This window comes from Tetrao urogallus, assembly GCF_951394365.1.
Source record: "Tetrao urogallus genome assembly, chromosome: 2".
NCBI classification, from domain to species: domain Eukaryota; kingdom Metazoa; phylum Chordata; class Aves; order Galliformes; family Phasianidae; genus Tetrao; species Tetrao urogallus.
In genome coordinates this window covers 89,729,800-89,752,927 of record NC_136814.1, presented here as the reverse complement: position 1 = coordinate 89,752,927, position 23,128 = coordinate 89,729,800, and the positions used below count along the sequence as shown (strand labels likewise).

The 23,128-nt window shown below is 36.7% G+C and overlaps 1 protein-coding gene across 3 annotated transcripts in view; it reads left to right on the top strand.

Moving 5' to 3' along the window:
* The window catches only part of ARHGEF10 (Rho guanine nucleotide exchange factor 10), a gene marked incomplete at both ends in the record, with an annotated part of 95,639 nt that overhangs the window by 45,193 nt on the left and 27,318 nt on the right, over window positions 1-23,128 (top strand). For all 3 annotated transcript variants that reach the window (XM_079550698.1, XM_079550697.1, XM_079550696.1), the window contains 6 exons: window positions 13,945-14,060; window positions 15,710-15,837; window positions 16,337-16,437; window positions 17,663-17,784; window positions 20,441-20,527; window positions 21,739-21,962. In XM_079550698.1, the coding sequence (XP_079406824.1) occupies window positions 13,945-14,060; window positions 15,710-15,837; window positions 16,337-16,437; window positions 17,663-17,784; window positions 20,441-20,527; window positions 21,739-21,962 (778 nt within the window). The remainder of the gene's footprint in view (window positions 1-13,944; window positions 14,061-15,709; window positions 15,838-16,336; window positions 16,438-17,662; window positions 17,785-20,440; window positions 20,528-21,738; window positions 21,963-23,128) is intronic.

The following is a 23,128-nucleotide window of genomic DNA, read 5'->3' as shown; positions in this document are numbered from 1 at the left end:
TTAAGCTGTCTACCATGCTGCAAGAAAGGATAGGATAGTTTAAAGATACAGACTACTGTTGATGCTATGGAAAAAGTAATAGCTGGATTTTTATTTTGTGTAGGTTGTAATATGCAACTGCTGAAAGGTTGAAAAGTTTTATTAGTACCTATAAGTCAAGGGCATGCTTCAGCATTGCTATAGATAGAAGGAAAAAAAAAAAAAAAAAAAGGTTGTGTGAGCATCTTTCTTTAGTGGCAAAAATTATACATTTGCAGCTTTCTACTCAGTTCTGCTTTGTGTAACAGTACTTTTCGTCTCTGAATTTTGGAGAACCCATTTATGGGTTTTTCAGTTCATCTCTTTTTAAGCTTTCTTGTCATTTTCCAGGGGATACTGTGTGGCCTAAGGGGAAAGGAGTATGTGGGGAAAGCAAAACATTTTTCTTAGCCTGACCTGTTATGCTCTTTCTGTCTTTGATGTGCTTTTGCCTTATTCCAAAACCAATCTCTTTTAGTTAATGAATGTAGAGAAAGATTGAAGCCTCGGCTGTTTGGTGGAGTTCTTGTATTTGTATGGAACTTAGTATGCTTTGTAGTGGAGTAAAGTTATAGCTTGTGTTTGTTCCCTGTAACAATATTTGAAGCACAAAACATTTCACTTTTTTTTCTTTTTTTTCACAAACAGAAAAAACAGCACGTTTATGGTATTTCTTTTTCTTTCTGAGTAGATCAGGATGAGTCTTGTTCCCTGTATTGGAGTTAGTCTTATTTGAAAGCCTGTGAGGATGAGCCTCTAGCATCCCGAGCAGAATCATTGCCTTAATGCTGTGAGGTCTATTGTGTTAATTTTCATCAGCTGAACCATTTGCAGGTTGCAAGATGGAGTTCTTCCCACTAAATCCACATTCTGTTACAGTGAGGCTGTTGCTTACTCTATTTTCCAATCCCTTTAATAGTGCTGGATCATATGAAGAAGCTGAGACCCATTTATAGTGCTGAGAAGTTGAATTAATTCGGGAAAAAAAGAGTATTGTAGTTATGAACAGGAAGTTATATATTCTTGATTTTTATTTACTTCTATTTACTTTACTGGAAGAATTGTGTTGTATGATGTATTTCAGTAATTGGTATTTGAAGTGTGTTTTAGGTGGTTATGAAAAATTTGATTTGTTTTTTTTTTGGTAAGATATAATAAATACTATAACACTCAGTAAAGTTTCTTAGTGTGACAAATCAGAACTGTGATTCAGGACCTAAAAGGAACTTGGCAAAGGGATTGTATAATATGGGGATAAACTGAGGTAATAAGTGGTTGGAAAGCTCAAAAGAAGAGACAGTTAACTACACAGATTCAGTACTTAATGTCAGTTAGTGAATTCCATTCTTCCAGACAATTTTGTTGATACATGCATTGTTTTTGCCTTCTCTGTCTAAATTACTGAAAGTGATGGATTCAACATTCACATCTGACCTATTAGTTTTATTTGTTTTTTTTCCTTTCATTTTTTTTTTCTTTTGTCCAGGGTGATTACAGGTAACCTACTTATTATGGTTCTGGGAGAATGAACATTTTAAAGGCTCCTGAATTTTAAGGGATCCTGAATTTTATTATTTGCTCTGTCATGGATTTAGATTTTTCCTCATGGGTATGTCTTGATGTTCCGCATCTTGATTTCCTCACCAATAAAATATGCTGTGCACAATCTGTCTGGAAGGGATCTATTAGAGACTACAGTTCTAAAAACCACCCACATCTGATTGAGTACCGTGGATAATTGTGCTTTCTCACAGAAGAACTGAAGGGTAATCCATGACTGTTCAAGCACAAGCTTATTGCTAACCTCAATTTTAAGTTTTTGTTATTTTAGATTATCTAAGCATTGTAAGTATTTAGGTTAGATGTTAGGAAAAAATCTCTTCTCATAAAAAATGGTGAGGCTTCCCAGGGAAGTGGTGGAGTCACCATCCTTGGAAAGTTTTCAAGAAAAGGGTACTTGTGGTACTGAATGACATGGCTTAGTGGACAAGGTGAGGATGGGTCAGCAGTTGGACTAGTTGATCTTAGCGGTCTTTTCCAACCTTAATCATTCTATGATTCCAAATTAATCGCTGCATTTGTTATGATGTCTTTTTTTGCCCCCTCAGTGATCTGTAGTAGTTGAAGGATCTTACTTGTTGACCATTTCCTTGTTTTATTGTTTATTAGGGATTTTCTGTTCTTCTATTGGCTTTTGAGAAAGCTTACTGCAGGGCTGTATCCTATTGAATGGTATTCATTCAGTCAAAGAGGACAAGCTGAATTTGTGAAAAGAGCGCAATTAGTAAATGAAATGCTGCCAGTGTTCTTAAGATGAAAAAGAGGATGGGTAAAAGAATGGTGAATACAACTTATTTTTAATCCAGTCCTAAATATTTCTTTCCAAAAGCTATAAAAAATACAGTCAAAGGCAAATTTGTAATTTTATTATAAAAATGTGCTATGTTCACTATATTCTACTCTAGAAGAATCAGAAATTGACCTTCACTTGTAGATCATCCTTCTACAAACAGTAACTGAGAATATGTCTGTTTCACTGCTCTTTGAAGATGAGTATAGGAACATACTGTTTTTTTCTTAGACCCCAGCATGTATTGTTTTGAGTTTGCAATTTCTTCAAACTGTTGATGGATGGTCAAATGTGGATTCTGTGCTGAGATGAAATCCTGCTTGGTGCTGCTGTGGCAGTGACTGCACTGAGTTTTCTGTTTTCTGATCCTCGAGGCAGCTCAAAAAACAAAAAGTGAGCTGTGAAAGTTTTTCACACTGTTACATTTAATACGAGGCAGTAGATGCTCCAAAGAAACAAAGAGAGAGAGGCATAAACATATTGCACTGTGTGAGAAGCTTGTGCGTGTCAGCAGCATCTCGGCTTTCTGTTGCTAATCACGTTTATTAGGAATGATACACAACATAGGCTATTGCATGTGGAAAGAAGTATTTCATTTTAATTAAAAAGATGAAAGAGAAAATGAGCAAGACCCATCTGTACAGCAATATATCATGCAGTGATCAGTGTAGGAGATGGCAGTAAAATGAAAAAAAAATAATTAGCACATTTTTATTCATGACAAAATTTTATTTTTTGTTTCGCAGGTCTGCAGTTCACAATAACAATTGAACCTCAGCTCTGCTAAACTATGACTTCTTTACTTTTCTGATGGGACTTAGAAGGTTAAATCTGTACTCTCTTCCCATTTGCTTGTTTTTTAGATCTCTGCTGTTTTTGTTTGTTGTCAAACGTAGTAGTAACACACTGACGTGCAGACGTGATACTTCTGCTTTATGCAATCAGTTCTTGTAGATCTCGGAGTGTTACCAGGGAAACAGGTGGGGTGTCTGATGGGCCACAGTTTGTGCTTGTGCTGTTGTCAGTGTCTCACTCAATGGAAGGGCAGAAGTAGCGCTGCTGTCAGCTGTTGCCATTGAAGCTGACTTTTGCTGGTTTGTCTAATTGGAACTGTAGAATTAAGGAAGGAAAATAATAGGAAGGAAATAGTAAGTTTTGTCATAGCTTTAAGGCTTGGATGACTGTAATAGAATGTCCAAAGTAAGCAAGACTTAAGTATTAAATGGCATATCAACTTCAGCATTGGTGATAAGGATTTAAATTGATGAAAATAGCATGAATTGCTAGTTGAACCAACTTTCATCTCTGTGACATATGTGTAGACTAACAATGTAAATCTTTGTTTCAAAGCTAGTCTGTGTGCTAAAGCAGATGTAACATGTTCATAAATGTAAACTGCCGTTGATATATGTGAACAAAAGGCCAGAGATTTTAAATAAATCTCACTTCAAACACAGCAAACTGGTGACATGAAATAGTTCTCTACTTGAGAAGATAAGTTTTCAGCTGGTGGATTATGCATAGAATAAATCAGATGCTACATTTTTGTCTCACCTACTTAGGAAGAGACTCTTCTCTTTGTTTTTCAAATGATTTTTTTCATGTTCAGTTCCTAGAATCCTTTTCCTGGTTTGCCAGGGTTCTCATTCACATCTTGACACAGAGTGGTGAAAGAAGCTGACATCTAGCTATGCTCAAGGGAGTATGGAAGAGGGAGGTAAAGCTCCTCACAGCATGGTTTCCACGAGTTACAGATAATCTAGTCTGAACTCCAATAGAAACCTCTGGCAGCTTGGTGACTTGCAGACCTGTCTCAGGATTAATGCAGTACTTTGTGTAAGCATGTTCATGCATGTACTTTCTCTGCCTGTTTATGTTGGTGTTTGTCTTCTCACATCCAGTTCCTTTCTCACTCTTTACACCCGTGCAGTTGCACTACAGAGGCTGCGTGCAGCTTCTCTTTCTTTTCATGGGGCAGAGGTTTCCAGTTCCTTTCCATCCTCCATTGGTCCCTCTGGGACCCTGAAAGAGGAAGGGTTGAGAAAGAAATGTTACCTCTTTCATTCCACAGTCCCTTTGTTTCCAGGATGTTCCATCCTCATGGAGACAGAGGGACGGGAGGAGCTCTGACCTGTAACTGCACTCAGGATGCAGCCCAGGAAAACACAGCTGTCCTGCTGGTGTACCACAGAGCAACTGCCTGCATGCTCCGTGCCTGTCGCTGCGTTGGACCTCCTGTTTTCCTGTCTTCTGACATAACTGTTTCTGTCACCAGGAAAAAATATTTATCATGTTTTACCTCTACAATTCCCCACACTGTCAGGATTATCTGGAGTTTAATATAATCCCTAAGCCATGCTCATGATGTATGAGCTACTTCTGTTTCTTCTTAAATGTTTTGCTTGGTGTTCTTGCGTAATTTTACTTGTGAGTAGTATAGCACTATAAACTGCTTGCATTTGATACCTTGCACACTATTTGCACTTGCAAGCTGTTGATATTATTTGTGCTAATATTATACTCAAGCTGTGTGAATAAGCAGTTTTGTGGTTGGACAGTAATTTTTGTGCAACCTGTTTCTTTGGTGCTCAGATCTGACACAATATTGGGGTAGGTCTCAGCATTACGTAATTACCATTTAAGAGCTGTCACAAAGGCAAAGCATGTTAAAAAGACTTGCCAGAGTTAAGACTTGGGAGGTTTGTTTCCCAGATCTCTTTTAAGTGTGATTGGTGGCTTCTGGGACTCCGTTCTTTATCTGTGATTAAAGGCCTCAAAAACTCCCATCTTGCATGGCAGTGAGAATAAATACATTAAAGAATTTTGTAAGCTCAGATTATCAGATTCAATAATTAAGTTCCTAGAAATTACTTTTAATTTCCTACATGACTGAAGTGTGATTAGAATTTATTCCCTTGTGGGGTTAGGCTCAATAAAGCCTCCTCATGTTTATGATAATGCTTCTCATGTTGGACAATGATGATGGTATGTCCAGACTGTATTGGTAATTAGGCCAGCTTCTAAGTCTGAATTCACTAATTTATGTTCTGCTGATCTCAGGATTTTGTTGCTTGTCGCTTAGTAGTATGTGTATGTGCTGCTTCTTCCTGTACAGTGTTGTTAATAACATTGATAGTTATAATTTAGGGTCATGGTATAAAGTTGCATGAGTACAGCTATTCCTCTTTTCGTTGATGGCTGCAAACTGAGCTTTTGTTTTCTAATATTATTCCTGGTTTTCCATTTGCTTCTGTTTCCAAACCTAGAGACCAGTACAACCCTGTAAACATTATGGAGTTTGGATCTGATAGTTTTATGAAACCAGAATTGAACTAGATTTGAACTACAGCAGCTCATACTTTTCAGGGGTACGCAACCATTGAGATCATGAGTTTGATCTGGCATAAAAGAACGAAATGTCATTAAAGAAGAAGTCTGCTTTTCTTTTTTTCCATTCATCTATGGGCTTGTTTGCCTTCAGATTCTCTCCCTGAAGCTGGGGTTTTGGGTTCCCAAGACTACTTTTTTGGTACTTTCCTGGAATTTCAGTTGGCTATTGAAACAGTGTTGTCAAAGAAAACCTGAAAACAAAACCTGCACGCATGCTTTGCTGAGGTGCCTATGGAAACAGGACCAGCGTGTGTAAGCAAGGCAAAAGGCACAAATAGGAGTGATGTCGTGGGAGGAGTTGTCAAGTGCTTGGCTTACATAACTGTGTGTGCAGGAAGCTCGTTCAGCATCTAAAAATAAAATCCTTGTTTTCTTTGTCACTGGCTGTAAGATTTGTAAAGAATTTTCTGACAGAAGGACTTGGAAGATAGAAGAAGAGACTTTCACTGCATACTGCTGCCGTTGGGTACAGCAGGGCAGTTTTCACCACCCGCTTTCCAGTGAAAGTGGGATGTTTTGTTAAAAAGGTTTTTTGTTTTTGTTTTCAAAGGGAAAGGATGTAGTATTTAGCAATGAGCATCAGTATCAACTGTTAAGTAAATTACAATATCACCAATGTTCCCAGTATTCTGTATCTTTTTCCCAGCTGAGTTGATCAGTTGCTGAGATAGATGGCTTGAGTTTCATCATATCATGTAAATAATCTTTTCTATTTGCATCAATAAAACTAATTCCACTTGACCATCTTAGGGAGAATATTTTTCTTAATCTGTTATCCATAGCAGCTAGAAAGAGTTTGTCCTCTGTATTTTGCATTGCGGTGTATTCAGAAGTGCAGGATCTTATACCAAGTTGTATAGGAAGAATTCCTAAATTGCAGTAATTGAATTTTGGACTTTATTAGTGCCTTCTGGTTTTCCTTCTGTAAGTTAATTCTCAAGATCTTTGGAAAACTAGAAACTATCTTCCTTAAGGTGCAAGACTGCCTCTGGCTCCAACCTCATCCTTCCTGAAGAGCGAACATTATAAACTGAACTGTGGGATGCTCTCTGTCTGCTGTTCCTTTTAAGGAAAATCACAGAAAAACTTGCAGGAAAATCCCACATCTAAAACAAAGCAATGGAGCAATTCTGATTGCGTGGAAATATTTTTAAATATATTATTGCCACATCATCATTTTTAATACATTTAGGATAAACTGTCTCATGACATCCTTCCAGTTTATTGTGAAGTGATCAAGAATTCATCTGGTATCATGATGATTTCATTTCCAGCACACTGCACAAATGTATTAGGTTAAAATGTAGACATAAGTGTTGTGGAAGGGACTTGTTTTTTAATTATTTGTTCCGAGTGCGTAGTTCTGTTCAAGTAGCAATGCCTTATGCCTTTCTCAACAGCAGCTTTTCAAGTTACCTCCTACATACGTAACTTCTCCTCAGATCCCGGATGATTTTTATGCTCAAAATGAGGATTGAATCTTTTCCAAATTTCTTTCCTTCGTAACTCTTGATGTTTCAGTATGTTGCCTGGCTACGCACAGATGGCTCAGTGGGAGGAAGCAATGTAAGTGTGCTCAGCTTCAAAGACCATATCACAAATGGCAAGTCAAATTTGGGATCTATCAGCCTTTCAGCATTTTCTTCAAATCTGGCATGTTCTTCAAGCATGTCATTAACTTCGTGTTGCCCTTCAATGATGCTGCGGCTTTAGTCTGGAAGCTTTAGTCTTTCTCAGTTGGTTATGGCTTTTACATGTGAATCACAGAATCATAGTAACTTTATACTTGGAAGGAACCTCTGAGGGCCATGTAGTCCAGTTCCCCCTGCAAAGAACAGGCACACACACATCAGTCAGGTCAGTCAGGTTGCCCAGGGCCTGATCCATCTTCACCTTGAAAGTCTCCGGGATGGGGCATCAACCACATCTCTGGGCAACCTGTTCCAGTGCCTTTCCACCCTCTCTGTAAAAGGTCTTTTTTCTTATATCTAATTTAAATTTACCCTCTTCAAGCTTGAAACCATTTCTCCTTGTTCAATCACCGTATTCGTGAACTTGCATTTAGTATTATGCATTGCCTGACTTCAGTGCTCTGCATCTCTCAGTCAAAATAATCTGTCTGAGGACTCTGAATTTTTCTGATGCATTGGTTCTCAGTTCACATCAAGAGGTTGTTTTGAAAGCAATTTATATTGATTTTTGATCCATGTGAGGGAAAAGGTCATCACTATAACTATGCTTGAAGCAAATCTTGTCAAGATTAGTTACTTTGCAGTATATGAGATACTCAGGAAGGTATTTGTTAACCATCTTCCACTTTAATATGACATGCAATACAGAAATACTTGCAAGAGTACTTGCATTATTGAGACTAATACTAGATGAGGCTTCTGTTTTATGTATTTGTCATTTGGATATATGTAATATTACTTGAAAAAATCCTCCTCATCAGGAATTAAATAGAAGTTTTGAATTGGAAGGGACCGCCTGAGCCATTATTTCTGCTTATCTAGTAACAGACATCTAATTTATAGGTGTCTGCATCTACTTTAGGCATGGCAACACTTTTTTTCCCCTTTAGCAGCATGAATCTATCATATCAACTCACAGTTGAGAAACAGAAGACAGCAGAAGCTTGTAGAAAATGTGTCTGAGTAACAAATCATCATGGTAAATAAATCAGTCCCGTGGTAATTCTTTGAGATCAAGAACAGGGCATGTTCAGTTCAGGAGTACAATACCCAATATGCCTGTAGTACCCATGAGAATTTAAAATTGTGTGGAGCCAGATAGACGGCGATCCCGAGGGATTGGTGCTGTGCCAGCACCCATTAAAGCAGCTGCTGCTGTGCTGGCCATGCAGTGAGATCTGCAGCTGCTGGCCACGCTCCATAGCAGAGCAGTGTGCAGCTGTGGGTCTGCCGGTGTGGTGCAGGGCGGGTCAGCTAGGGGTGGGCACAGGAAGGTTGGCTGCTAGGAAGGGAAAAACACCATTGGAATGAGTCTTTAATTCAGGTCCTGGCTCGTGTTGGTCCCAGAGCATGACGGAGCTCCTCTAAATAAAGATGGTAAGGAGTCATTTTCCCCTTTGACCACATCTAAGCGTTTTTTCTATACGTATATTTATGCACAAATACTAATTTTGCCTGAACCAAGTTAAGCAGATTTTAACCACACCCAGGGAGTTTCCTGCGGGCTTTGTGAGTGGATTGATGTTAATGGGCTGAAATTGCTTTTGCTTCAATTATAATTACTTCAAATCAGGTAAAGCTGGTGAATTTAACATGATGGTCCAGAACACAGGGCTGGGAAATGAGCAGGTAGAAGTTTTAGTATTATACTCACATAAACTCTACCAAGGATCAGTTTAACTTAGCAGCAAAAATTAAATTAATTTTTTTTTCCTTCTCTTTAAAGAAATTGGTAGCTTTTTTTTTTTTTTTTTTCTTCATGGATCTGTCTTGAATACTTTAAAAAATAATGCTGAGTAAGGGATTAGGCATTTTGCATGAATTTTTGGTTGCTGGCACTAAACTTGCCTGCTGCAAGGAGGCACAAATTCTTCTGGTGATATCTTAGCAACAAAGGATTTGATGAAAAAAATTCCTCTACTGACTTGCGTGTCATGCCAAGATTTTACCCTTGATCTGTAGGTGGAATGCAAAACTTTGCATCCTAAGTGAGATACATGGTTATTGGTTACAGCAGATGGCATTCTCCTTCTGCCCAAGCACACCATTCTCTGCAGCATGGCGGATGTGCGGAGATGGGAAGAACTATCCCTGAATTCCTGCTTTTTTTTTTTTTTTTTTTTTTTTCCCACATTAAAATACAATAAAATTGTTTTGGAGCTTGATAGCAGGAGTGGCTTAGAAATGGGAAGGAAATGACTTTATCATTTCTAAAACTTTTCAAAGTACAAAAAAAATAATCTACCATATCATCCACCTTGGAATGAAACCAAGAGTTTATCAGTGCTTTCTATGGAGAAAAAGAGAGAACACTCTTCAAGCTACCCACCAATGTAATGGTCAGGGAACATTTTTAGCGGGCAGAACTTTGGCTCTGCACTGAGAAACATATCTGATGAACAGACTGCATTCCCCCAACTCACCACTACCACCTACTTTCACCCAGGAAATATCATCCATCAGACAATTCTGAGCTGAGTCAACTGATAGTTAATGTATTGTTAGCCACCAACGATTCTGCAACCCAATTCTGTTTTAAAAGATGTAGCCCTTTCAGGACCCAGTTCAGTGGTGAAGTTGCTGTAATTTTTAATCCATCATCCTGACAGAAATCAAGTGGTGAAATCTAAGAGAATTCTCTCCCAATGAGGACATTGTTATGATCTCAGTTATTTTTCTGCTTCATTTTCTGCCTGCTAAGGACCTCCAGGAAAGAACAATTGCCATGGCTTTTGATATCTGCTGTGGCTGACCATTACAATTTCATTTTAATTTGTCATCTTGGGACATCAAAGATGGAAACAGGCACTCTTTATTTACTGTTTTTTGTTGTTGTTTTCTTTTCTGTACTAAGAACTTGCCCTTTAATGGTTGATCTTAAAATGACTTCAGTTTGTTTTTTCTAAATGACAGAATTTCATTTGCCAGGTTATTTTATTTGCTTTGACATTCTCTTTGCTTCCTTTTTATCTTGATTTATTAAAATATTATAAAACTTGCATGATGCAGACAAAATAGACTCAGATGGCCATTAGTGAATGAAATTCAAGATTTATCCCTTATTCTCAAGGCTGAAACTAGAATATTTATAAAAGCATTTGGAGATGCAGGAGGGAGTAGAGGAGATCTGTTTTCTGGTGTGATAGCAGCACAAGGAAAATCCATAGATATAAGTAGTTAAAACTTGCTGTATGGCCTATTTTGAAGACTACAGCACAAAGTCTTTCTGACTGAATGCTTGCTATTGTACATTGCTGAATAGTGTCCTATTTCTGATTTGCTTTTAACTCTGTCTTTATGAAGCTGCAAGGAGTGATCCTGGCTTTTAAACTTCAGAAGTAGTCATAGAATTATAGAATGATTTGGGTTGGAAGGGACCTTTAAGGTCAAGTTCAACTCCCCTGCTATGGGCAGGAATTAAACCTGCAAGGTAACTTGAAGCCCCATGCAGCCTTTCCTTGAACACCAGGTATGGAGCATCCACAACCTTACTGGGCAATCTGTTCCAGTGTCTCACCACCCTCACAATAAAAAATTTCTTCCTGATATCTAGACTAAATCTATTATCTTCTAGTTTAAAGCCATTTCCCCCCATCCTGTTGCTACGTGCCCTTGTAAAAAGTCCCTCCACAGCTTTCCTGTCAGTCCCCTTCAGGTACAGGAAGGCTGCTATAAGGTCCCCCCAGAGACTTCTCTTCCCTGTACTGAAGAGCTCTAGCTCTCTCAGCTCATCAGTAATATAGCTGAAATTCACTCAGGTGAAAGTATCCATCCTATACAAGGGAATTATCACAATTTTTCAGCTCTTCACGACATTGTGGCTTTATGTTTTGTGTTGGTCAGCCCCATGAGTATAAATTTTGGAAGTATTTGTGATGTGTTTTTCAGTGCAGCAGTTTGCTTTGTTTAGCTGTGGAATTTATAAATGACGTGCAGGTGAACAGGCTTCTGCCAGAAACTCGGCTAACTACTAATTACTTAGAATCAGGCTTAATTTTGTTTTGTAAACTTCTGGTGCAGAAATCTGTGGCAAAAATTATTTCATTTGTGTTCTTTACAATGCTGAATGTATTATTCAGATTTCAACCAGATTTTACCAGATTTATAACCCTGAGTGTTGCCCAGTTGAAATCAGCAATTTGATTTGACTAAGAACTAGGAATTCTAATTGGTAATTATTGTTGAGATTACTTAGTAAAAAGGCTTAACCTTGCAGAAGAAGAGAGATTCAAGGAGAGATTTTCAGATATTGCTTTTTTCAAGTATTTGGAATGGAGAAAATGAAAATGCAGCCTAATGAAAGTTCATGGTCTACAATTGCAGAAGTGTTAAAATTTTGTATTGTGTATGTGTAAATATGTGTAAAAAAAAACAATTCTGAACAGCACCTAAAAGCTCTTCCTCCTAGGTCTGTCTACTTTGGATTTATTTCCTTTCATTGCGTACAGTAAATATAATGATCTTTTCCTAAAGACTGATTTGTTTGTGAGGATAAGAAAGGCTCCATTGTGCTTTCAATTAACATTCAGAACAGGCAAAGGAGAGTGGATGAAAGTTGCATCTATTCTCTGCTTGGGTAAATGGTGTAAGTGCAGTTGTTCCTAAATCCTTTCATTCCATTTAGCAGAACATCTAAAAGCATGAGAGTAACTTTCAGTTTTCTGGGCAAGTGCAGAAAAGTGCAAGATCTCCAGTTTACATTGTGTTTTCCTGCAGTAAAGTGGAGAATTCGTAAATTAAGTAACCCTTACCATTTCCCTTAGATCTTGTGATTTTTCAGCCTTCAAGAATTCAGACGGATTCCTGCCTTAATGTAGTGGATTATGTAAATGTCCAGTGATGGCCTTGATCTGTATGATAGTGTTGTGTTTGGTCTGTTGTATTTTGTTGGGCTCCTGGTTGGTGTTTTATTCCATTCTGGTCCCAGCCACGCAGTGCTGACATCCATCTGCCCTGCCCACCACACATGGCACACTGTGGCCATCCCTGTGCTGCTGGCCCCTGTGCTCCTGCAGCAGGCTGTGGAATTACCTGGGAGGAAGAGGCTGCCTGGGATCAGCAGCATGCCAGTGAGTGCTCCTGGTCTTCCACCAGCTGCAGTCCTCAGATTAATAGCAAAATCACAGAATATCCTGTGTTAAAAGGGACCCACAAGAGCCACTGAGTCCTCAGGAGCACTCAAAATTCAAACCATATTTTGAGAGCATTCTCCTTGTATGACGGGGTTTGGCACATAGACGTGGTCTACGTAGCTAGAATTAGATTTACTTCATATTCTTGCCAGCACAGTCTTGAAAACCTCCTGGTCAGGATGATTTGCTTCCCGCAGACTAGCTTCCAAAACTGTGGCTTGGAGTTGTATCTTGAATGCTGCACTGCATGAGATAAATAATCTGCAGGGGTTTCCTGGAAAAATAATCCAGCCTGGTTCCTGTCATTCCAAAGGGAAACATGCCGACTCTGTGTGAGTCAGTGTGGGGCTTGGGGGGGAGAGAGTGTTGTTTCTGCAAGAGCTGTATAGCCATCCCTCTGCTAGAATCATGTCTGGGAGCCAAGGTGTTAGCAGTGCTTCAGAAATTTTGCACATTAAACTGCCTATTTGATCCTATTAGTCAGAATATTTTTTTCTCAGTTAGTGTTTCTTTGTAAACATATGTACTTACTAATGGCTTGGGCAAGATATTTCTGCTGCTGCTAATACTTGGTGCTATCTTCAGTGCAAATCCTTTTTCCACTTGTCTGATTGCAGTAAAATTTCATGTGGTTCAACGAAGTTATAGGTTTGTGAGTTAGGTTTATGGATAGAGTTTGGATGTAGCTATAAGGTCCTGAATTACTTTGCTAAAACAAATTTGGACTTTTAAACCACCTTAGTATAGGCTACAGATAAGTTTTTTGGCTATGTCACGTAATGAGAAGCAGCCCTCTTGAAGGATGTGCACATTGTCATGTAACAGCAAGCCCGCTGGTTGGTGTTAAGCAAAAATTCAATTATCTACAGATTTGAGGCTCGGTGAAACTTTGCTATTTGTCATAGTTTTAGTGCATTCCTAGTAAAGCTACAGATGATGCTGTCCTTCATAATAGATGAACAAACTGAAAAAGGCAATATATGGTGAACTACAAGGAAATGAGAATGGTAACACCTGTATATGCAAAGCTAGTATACAATAACATATACTGCTACCGCTTCCCATGATGCATTTCATAAGTATCTGTCTATAGGAGCACCGAAAGCACCTGGAGCAGGAAAGTGAGATGGCTATGGTATACATATAAATAAAACACTGATTTTTGGATGATCCTATCTGCATATTGATGCGTTAGTTGTTTTTATGATCTAGAAAGAGCAAAGCCTATTTTCATAAACCTAATTTTCATAGTGTTAAGAAGTAGCGATATATGTTAATAATATTATGTTTGTCATGCTTTCCTCCTTTAACTGAGAATTACTTCTTTTTATTATATATAACATTATGTTCTTGTTCATTTTAGACAAGCTGTATATGGGACCAGGGCAACTATACCATGATCTGCAGAACCTTTTACATGATTTGAATGTAGTTGGTCAAATTAGTCAATTAATAGGCAGCCTTAAAGGAAATTATCAGGTAATAAACAAAGCTGGATTTATTTTTAAAATGTATTCTTGTTGTAAAATAGCCCAGTTGTTTTTCCCTGGGGTCAATGTAAGATATTCTCTCTGTAAAGAAATCATTTTTATCTCCAGTAATTCAATTGCTTTTAAATGTTTCATGCTGTAAGTAGATTACAGCTGTCTTTTAATCTTGTTTTGCTTCGTTGTTTTTAAGTGTAGGTGGAAACAAGAGTCTACATTTCCTCAGTAGCTGATAAGCTTATATGGAAACAGAATTATGTTTTGGTCTTTTGAAATTAGATTCCTATAGTTAGACGAGGTAGTAGGAGGATGGTTGCTTGGAGGAAGCTCTTAATGCTCATATGAGCTTATAATTCTAGCTTTTGGGGAGAAATTGTACTTAAATGCAAATCACAAAAATGTTAATAGATGTTGTGATGAATTTTGAAAGCAATTTGCTTTGGTTTTGTTCACATTGCTTTCATTTAGCCTTTGTTCTAGCAAATAGATATAGAACATTAACACTGAATTTCGGAATGAATTCTCCATTCTCCGCATTCATAAGACTTAAAAAGAAATCAATAATATATTTTTAATTGCTTTCTTCTTTGCCTCTTGTTTTATATGTTTTATGTATGCTTGAGTACATTTTAAAATTCCTACCTGCCATCACAGACTGTAAGTAAATGTTTGTGTATATGAAAGCTGAGTTTCTCTTGGAATATCCTGACTTCAGAGGCAAGGACATTAAGTAGAACATAAAAATTGATGAAAATATGTACTGTGAAGGACATTTATGGAAGCAGTCTGTTAGGACAAAAATTTCACCAGAATGTGGAGGTGAATTTCAGCTGCATTATTGGAATGAGGTGTGCAACAGATACCAAAGGACTTTCGTCCACTAAAATGATAGAATCAAAATATACAAAACCTTTCCACTTTTGCTACCAGTCAGTGCCAACTACATTTAAAAAATATAACGTTTAATCAATGTTTCCAGACAGAGCTGCTTAAAATAATTCAAATAATTTAGATGAGGAATGAGGTCAGTTTCTTTATTTAAAAAAAATACTTTAATTTTCATAAAATTTTAACAATGGGTAATTCATGTGCTCTTGCATGTGAATAACTTGTTATGTTTAGGTTACAGAGAATGAGTGTTTCAGCATCCTACTTAAGTGGGAGGATTAAGAAGCTCTGCAACTATACAGAGCTTCCACGATGGCTACGTAAACATTTTGCCTCAAAGATTTGAACAAAAACACTGGCAGTGTGATTTACAGAGGTTTCCTTGAGACTTCCTTTAGAAAGAGAATTTATAGATTCTTGGTAGCTGTTCACTGCAATGAAGTAAAAGGATTGTACGAGCAATTGATGCAAATCTGCATTTCATAGTTTGACAAATCCTTGGGAGTGTTATGTATGTATCATCAAAATCTGAACAGTGTGCAAGTAAATCATCAGCTAATATGTGTTAACAATCTTTACAGACATTTTTAAAGCATGTTTACAAATCTGTCTAAATTATACATGATTAAAAAATGAGAACTAAATGAGAGCCAAGTACTGGGAACTCTTTGTACACAAAGATCACCTTTAGCTCATTGGAAGTAGGTTGGTAGATGAATATTGATCCTTAGCATTCTTTTTTCAATTTTTCAGAACTTAAACCAATCGGTAGCACATGACTGGACTTCGGGTTTACAAAAATTGATCTTGAAAAAAGAAGATGAAATCAGAGCAGCAGATCGCTGTAGAATTCAGCTGCAGCTTCCAGGAAAACAGGACAAGTCAGTAGTAATTCTTGATTGTGAAACTTTCTAAATGGCTTTGTGTGTTAGATAGAGATGTACCAGGGAATCTTTAGGTCTTCCTGCTCTCTTGCCTGTACAGTTAGCCTCTAAATTGCACTGTTGTACTGAAGCTTTTGCAACTTCCATGTTTCAGAACGGCAGTGTAGTTTTACTCCTGTTCCTCAACATTTAGTTCCTGATGCAAGATAAGAGAGGAACTGTGGTGATGGCACTTGACAAGGAATAGCCGCTATTATATTAATTTGTCAAGGAGGATTGTTCTTGTCATACCTTTTCATGTAAAGCATGAGAAGAAGGACGTGTGGCTTATCGTTGCCCATCTGAGCTATGTCCTTTAAGATAAAGGAAGATGGTTGGATTTTTGTCTTGCTTGACTTTTCTAGCCCTGTCTGAATCTCATACTTAGTACATTTAGAATGGCCTCTTTTTGTGTAATTGTTTTTCATTTATTTTATTAAATTTTTTTGTCTTGCAGGTCTGGGCGGCCTACTTTCTTTACAGCTGTATTCAATACATTTACCCCTGCCATCAAACAGTCTTGGATCAACAATTTGCAAATGGCTAAACTAGCCCTTGGTAATTCTTGGTTTCTTACATTTCCTATCAAGTTACAATACAATATATAAGATGTACAGTGTAATACTTTTTTCATACAAAATGATTTTTTTTTTTAACAAAGTTCTATCTACAGATCTTGAAATTGCAATACAGTAGATAATAATGATTGACTTACAAAGTAATGATGATCTGTATGATCTATGATAATAATTTTTATTTGATATATCTAAATCAAAATGAATGAAGTTACACTACATGTCTGACTGATGATGATACATGACATCCATTGTGTACATATCTTTTCAGATATTACAATCTTTTCAGCCATATGCCTTTGAGGTTCACATTTTTCAGTTTTAGCTCAAGAAATTTTAGCTAGGAAATGATAGTAAAGCTGTTGGTTCATTTGTTTTTAGCTTCCTGAGCATGAAATAAACATTCATGACATTTTGATGAAATATTTCTTTAGTTGGATATAGGAAATAAGTTTTTCTCTTTGGGACCAGAGTCAGTTTTTTTAGTATAAGCTTTTAGTTTTCACTAGAGAAATTATCACTAACAAGTCTGATCTAAGTGGGAGCAACAAGGAATGTGCTGTCCTATGATATTATTAGTTTCCTGTGTTTCCTCAGAGTGCCTAAGTTTCGAAAGTTACCTGGGATGTTGAATGCTTAAGTTGAAACATTGAGGATATGCAAAGTAGAAAGCAGCTTTTGTCAGCACTTTTTCAAAATATGGTATTTTTATGGCATCTCACAATAGGCAGATAAAACAACAAAGAAGGAAAGAAAACTGGACATCATCAGTGCAGGAAGTGGATCCTTGTAAGGATGATAAATAGCAGATTGTAGTGATGCTACTTTGCTTTTACTTTTGCAGAAAAATTGTCATATTTGCAGATGATAGATTTGGTAGGTCTGAGGAAAAGTTTGGTATCCTTTAAGGATTCAAAAGAGGAAGAGGAAGGGTACCTTTACTCTTTTAATAAGCTACTGATAAGATCATTAACATTTTGCTAGTATTAAGTGTTGCTTTTTTGGCATTAACAGTAGTTACATAATCTACTATATTGAATTTCTGCTCATAGTTTTATTGTTTATTCCAACAAAAGTATATACGACATGAGAAGAGCCTGATTATTACTAGCCAATTGTAAGATAATTATTTTCTATTTCTGTAGAGAGATGTAAGCAGTTATTCAATGAAAGTGCTGTGGGATGTTTGTTTGTTCTTTCCATTACAGCGGAGGATAACCTTTTAGGTTGGTTCTGTGTGGAAGATGATGGGAATCAAATCAAAAAGGAGAAACATCCTCTCCTTGTTAGACACATGCCAGTGATGATGGCGAAGCAGCAGGAGTTTAAGGTGAATAGAACGATTATACGAAATTACAGTTTGTTTTCTTTCATGATGTCACTACTAAGGAAAACTGTAATGTAAATACATCTATTAGTTCTCACCTATTAGTTCTCTTAAGTTACTGCTAATGTATACTTTGGTATAAGACCAGCAGCGATAGAAAGTCCAAGAGGGTTGCAGGAACACAGTATTTGAGCCCTCAAACAACAAAGTATGTAGATTTATATGTCATTCATATCTTACTAGACACTTGGATTTATGTTTATTGAATATTTTCTGTGTCACAGTTGGATAAATAACCAAACCAATTATTTTAAAGGGAATTTTAAATACTTGCATTTCCGTAGAGCCTGTGTATTCGTAAGTTCTGTAGGTCTGTGCCAAGTGCCTTAAAGGCTCAGGTTCATCCCTTGTAATCAAGTTTCAAAAGGGTCTTTTTCTTTTAAAAGGAAGGGAAGGTCACGTGTCTGTGGACTTATGTAATGCTCTTTGCAGGCAGAGTTTGCCTGAGCTCCGAGATGGCTCTGGTAGTTTTACAGATCCAAAGGAGAACACAGAAGCCCAGCTGTCACACCTGGTGTTCTTGATGCCTTGATATTCCTGGATGAAATCACCTAAATATTTCTTCTGCTTTTTTGCAGCTTCAGCTGCAGTTTTGATGTAGGGGTAGAGGTTGGGGTGGGAAGAGCCCTTTGCTTGGCTGATCCTGCTATCTCTTAGCATACTGCTCAGACTGCTTGGTAGTACAGGGAGTCAGTAATAGCCATCAGAGCACATTTACATCATCATGTAAAAGGCTTATTGAAATGGAGAGCTAAACTACTAGGATTTGACTGTGAAAAACATCATCCGTTTTGAGTAAGACATAAAGTGACATAGAGATGTAAGAAATAGCCTGAGAAATACCCAGCCAGCAGGTTAACTTTTTCGTTGGTTAGTGAAGTACTTAGCTGTCACAGCTACTGTAAATCACCATTATGAGTACACAGCATCAGTATTTGTTAAATAAGACAGGCTAAGACTGGCAAAGATAGTTCTTTTATTTTTCTGTTTTGTCTTTTTTCCTTGTTCTGTATTGCTTTGGTGAATACATACCATTATTACTACTTCTAGTCACTCGGCAATGCCTGCTGACTTCAGGGAGAATTTTGAAATTCTTTGCACTTCTGAAAAACAAACTGGAAATTTAGAACTCTTAAGTTATGACCCCTTGTTTCCTTCAAAAAAATAATAAATAAAAAAAAAACAGTCTCAGTGTAGTGAGATGATGTTGCGAGATTCTGTTGAAGTGTGTAAGTTAATGCTAAGCAACTTGTTTCCAGAATCACAAGTAATATTATGTCACTGATGTCTGAGACAAGCACATGAGTGTGAATTGTAGAGGATGCTGTCTTTTTTAAAAGCATGATATCATACCTCATTGAGAACCTTTTTACTCTGTTAAAAATATGTGCAAGTAGTTCATAATAGAGAAGTGCTTATGTAGTCTTTTTATTAGGGGAAACCAGAGAAAATAGATACAAATAACAAAAAAGGCCTTTTTTAGAGCTTGTACGCTGGTGTTTCATTTTCTGAGCAAGGAAAGACTTACATTGATCTTGAATCTGGCAGAATTCTTGAGGAGTGGGTTGGGTTGATTATTTTTATTTTTTCCTTAATTGGCCTGGATGATAAAGTCCTGAGTATAGTTTTTAGTTTACTGACAGTGACACAATAACAAGAAGTGGGAGGGAGTGAAGGTATTTTGAAGCATAGCATTAACATTCAAAATGAGTAGGACACCTGAAGGAGTGATTTGAAGAAATAAAAGAGGGTGGTAGTAATTAGGACAGGCACACAGTATTCTCTTGCAGAATTAAGTACCTACACAAGTACAGATTGAGGAGATGATTGAGTAGAAAGTCCATAAAAGCAATTTCTAAGATAGCAACAAGGTAAGAATTGGTTAAAAATGTGATATTGTTACAAAGTGCGAATAACCAATGGAATGCATCCAAACAAGGTTCAGAGAAGGTAATCATTATGTAGTGTTTTACATAGTAAGTATTTAACAGGTCAGCTAAAGAAGAGTGTTTAGTTCACATAGTTCTGCACTTCCAAATATATGGAGTTGGTAGGGAGATGCCAGTTGTAAAACAGCAGTCATAAGCAAGAATTTTAGAAACTAACTTAAAAAGTTTAAAACAAGATTTAGCTAAATAATTAAATGAATTAGTGATTGTGCTCACTGAGCCTAACGAAGAGGAGACTCAAAGGGGGTCATGACATATAGCAGCCTTATATGTGAAAGGACGCTATAGAAGGGAAGGTAATATCTGATTGCTAAGATGAGAAGGTTAGCATTTACATCAGGGATGACTTTAGGTTGGAAAAAGAGTAATGAAATTTGAAGCTCTGTGAAGCCTTTGTACAGATCAGGTGAATAATTTGTAGTCTTTAGCTTTTAATGTCTGTAAGAGTAGACAAGAATGTGCTAGGAATGATACACATGCAGTTGGCCCTGCCCACTGGAACTGGATGGGCTAGATTGACTTCTTGGCTTCTTTTCTGTGACGTTGTGATATCCTTAAATGATTTATTTAGTTAATTACAGATTGAATAGAACTGAATCAGGCATATCTTTTTAACCTTAACTGTCCACATTTTTTTTTTTTGTTTGAAGATTGAATGTGCTGCCTATAACCCTGAACTGTACCTCTCTGGAGAAACAGAGTCAGATTCCTGTTCCGTGGAGCATGGTTTTCTTTGGGTAAGTTTAGTCTTGCAGAGAACTTTGTCTCTTTCTGGAGATGTTTTTTGTGACAATCAGCAGCATATGGATTTTATTATCATTATTATTTTTGTTTAATTATTTAAGATGGACTTCTGTAGAAGATAACTAGTACTGTACTCTATTTATGTGTGATTGTTACTGTTGCACAGAATGAAATCAGGTGAGCACTGTTAGATTGAGTTACATGCTATTTAAAGCCGTATGTGCTCACACCGTCCTTTTGTCTGTTCCATATTTGAAAAGTGTTTTAGCTATACGCAATTTGTTTAAGTGTATACATAGGAAAATAATGTACTAGCACATTATTATGACCTAAATGTGCTGATATTCTAGCAAAGTGGCATCGCCTATTTTTATTTTGTTTTTTAAATGCTAAAAATTTCATCAGGTTTTCTTGTTACTGCAAAACTGAGATTTTAAGGGACATCATTTTGGAACCCTTGAAAGTTAAAAGGTAAAGTTAAAAGTAGTTTTTGTCAGCAGTCTTTTTCAGGATGACTTGTGTATTTTCTTTTTGTTAATTGAAAACAGTCATCACAAATACATGTCAATGAAGTTTTTCTACTACTGCATAATTTTCTTTCTTCTTCTTTGCCGTGTTTTTTCATTTCATAGATGCATAGGGAGTCACTGTATAAACATGTGTTGGTGCTTAGGTGCACAATTTATTGTTCTGCTCTTCCCAGCTTCCTAAAATATTTGTGAACATATTGATGATATCTAGATTTGGATCAAGGAGAAATTGAAGAACAAGTATCTGATGATATTGGTAATCCCCCGTTCTGTTGCAGCAGAGCATTTATGTGTAGACCTATTACTCTTCAAAGGACAAGCTTCAACTATATTATCAATTTCAAGAGTAGCTGAGACAACTAAGAATGCTGGTTTTTAAAAATAATACATTACACAACTGCTCACTCTAATTGTAATATATTCTGTATGTACATTTCAGAATAGGCCAAAATATTTGTCCTTTAAAAAAAAAAAAAAGAAAAGTTTCTGTGAGTATACAGGGGAATTCTGTGTTCTTATGTAAAGTTTTAAAACATTCTGAGCTGAATTATTTTCTTGTTCATCTTGAGTTGCCCTCTTTAACTTTCCAATATTCCTCCTTGTTAATGCTGCTCCTGCTGGAGACAGTTATCAATCTCTGTCTATTATTTTTATTTCTTCTCTTTCCAATTCAGATTGGCAGTTGTACTAATCAGATGGGCCAGATCGCAATAGTCTCATTTCAAAGCTCTGGCCCTAAGGTTATTGAGTGCTTCAATGTGGAATCGCGGATTCTCTGCATGGTCTACATACCAGAAGAAGAGAAAATGAAGGAGATAAATATGTCTCTCAACTCTGAAAATGTTCCTACAAAAGCTTCTAATGTGCCTACTATTTGCCTTGGCATGGAAGAAGGAAGGTGATTCTCATTTTTAGCATGCTGTGTATGATTTATTCATTAGTTTTATTACTCTACAGCAAAAATTTGAGTTACTTCCTAGAAAATGTTCTTTTTTTTTAAAATTACCTCATTTTTATCTAAGTCCACCTAAAGAAAAAATATGCTCTGCATGATTTTAAAATATACTGTGTATTATTTAAAATAAAAATAAAACCTTTACTTAATGAAAGAGGCTTAATTCATCATACATCATGTCTGAACAATATAAATATTATCTTTGCAGTGTTGCAGCATAATTGTTAAGTATTGGAAAGTTTTTTAAATGGGAGAAGTGTTAAATGAGGAACCCATTAACCTCCTACAGTGTGATATTGTGCAGGATTTGTCATGCAAATAAATACTATTGCTATTTACTGTTGACGTGAATTATTTTGCTTTGGTTGAGCTGATGACCTTACTGAGTCATGGCCCAATTGAAAAAAGCTGTATTTTCTAAAATTGTGACTCAGTAAGAGAAGAAATCTTGCTTTGACTCATGAGAACTTAACTATGCAACAATATGCAATTTTTGTAGAGGTTTCCAACCGGTATACATGCAGGGAAAAAAAAATATCTGTGTAAGGAAAATGCTGTATTTCTTAACAATTCCAAAAACTGGTTGCACTAATTGCCTTTGAGTTTGAGATGCAATTCATTCTAGATTTAATTATTCAGTATTGCTAACATACCCATGGTGACAATCTGTAAGAAGTATCAGAATGTTAAGTGCATTTGATGTGTGATAGTGAATGTTTCTTCTCTTTTCCCTAGATCAATCTTTTTTCTTCTTTCTAACCAATGGGAAGTTTTGGACAGACTTGTAAAAGGAACTTGCAGCATGATTCTAACTATGTTTCTTTATTGAATAAATGCTTCTTTTTTTTCCCCTATACTTCCAGTGTCTTTGTTAATTGAATAAATGCTTCTTTTTTTTCCCCTATACTTCCAGTGTCTTTGTTAAGTAACTGCAAATTATCTAGCTAGATATTCTGAAGGGTCAAAATAGTTCTTTTCATATTTGTCTTCCTATGTACAGAAGAAGAATATATTTTTTCCCCAGTATATTATTAGTAGATATTCTGTTGAGAATTTTGCAGACTTATCTTCTTCTTGTTTTTTTTTTTTTTTTTTGTTTTGTTTTGTTT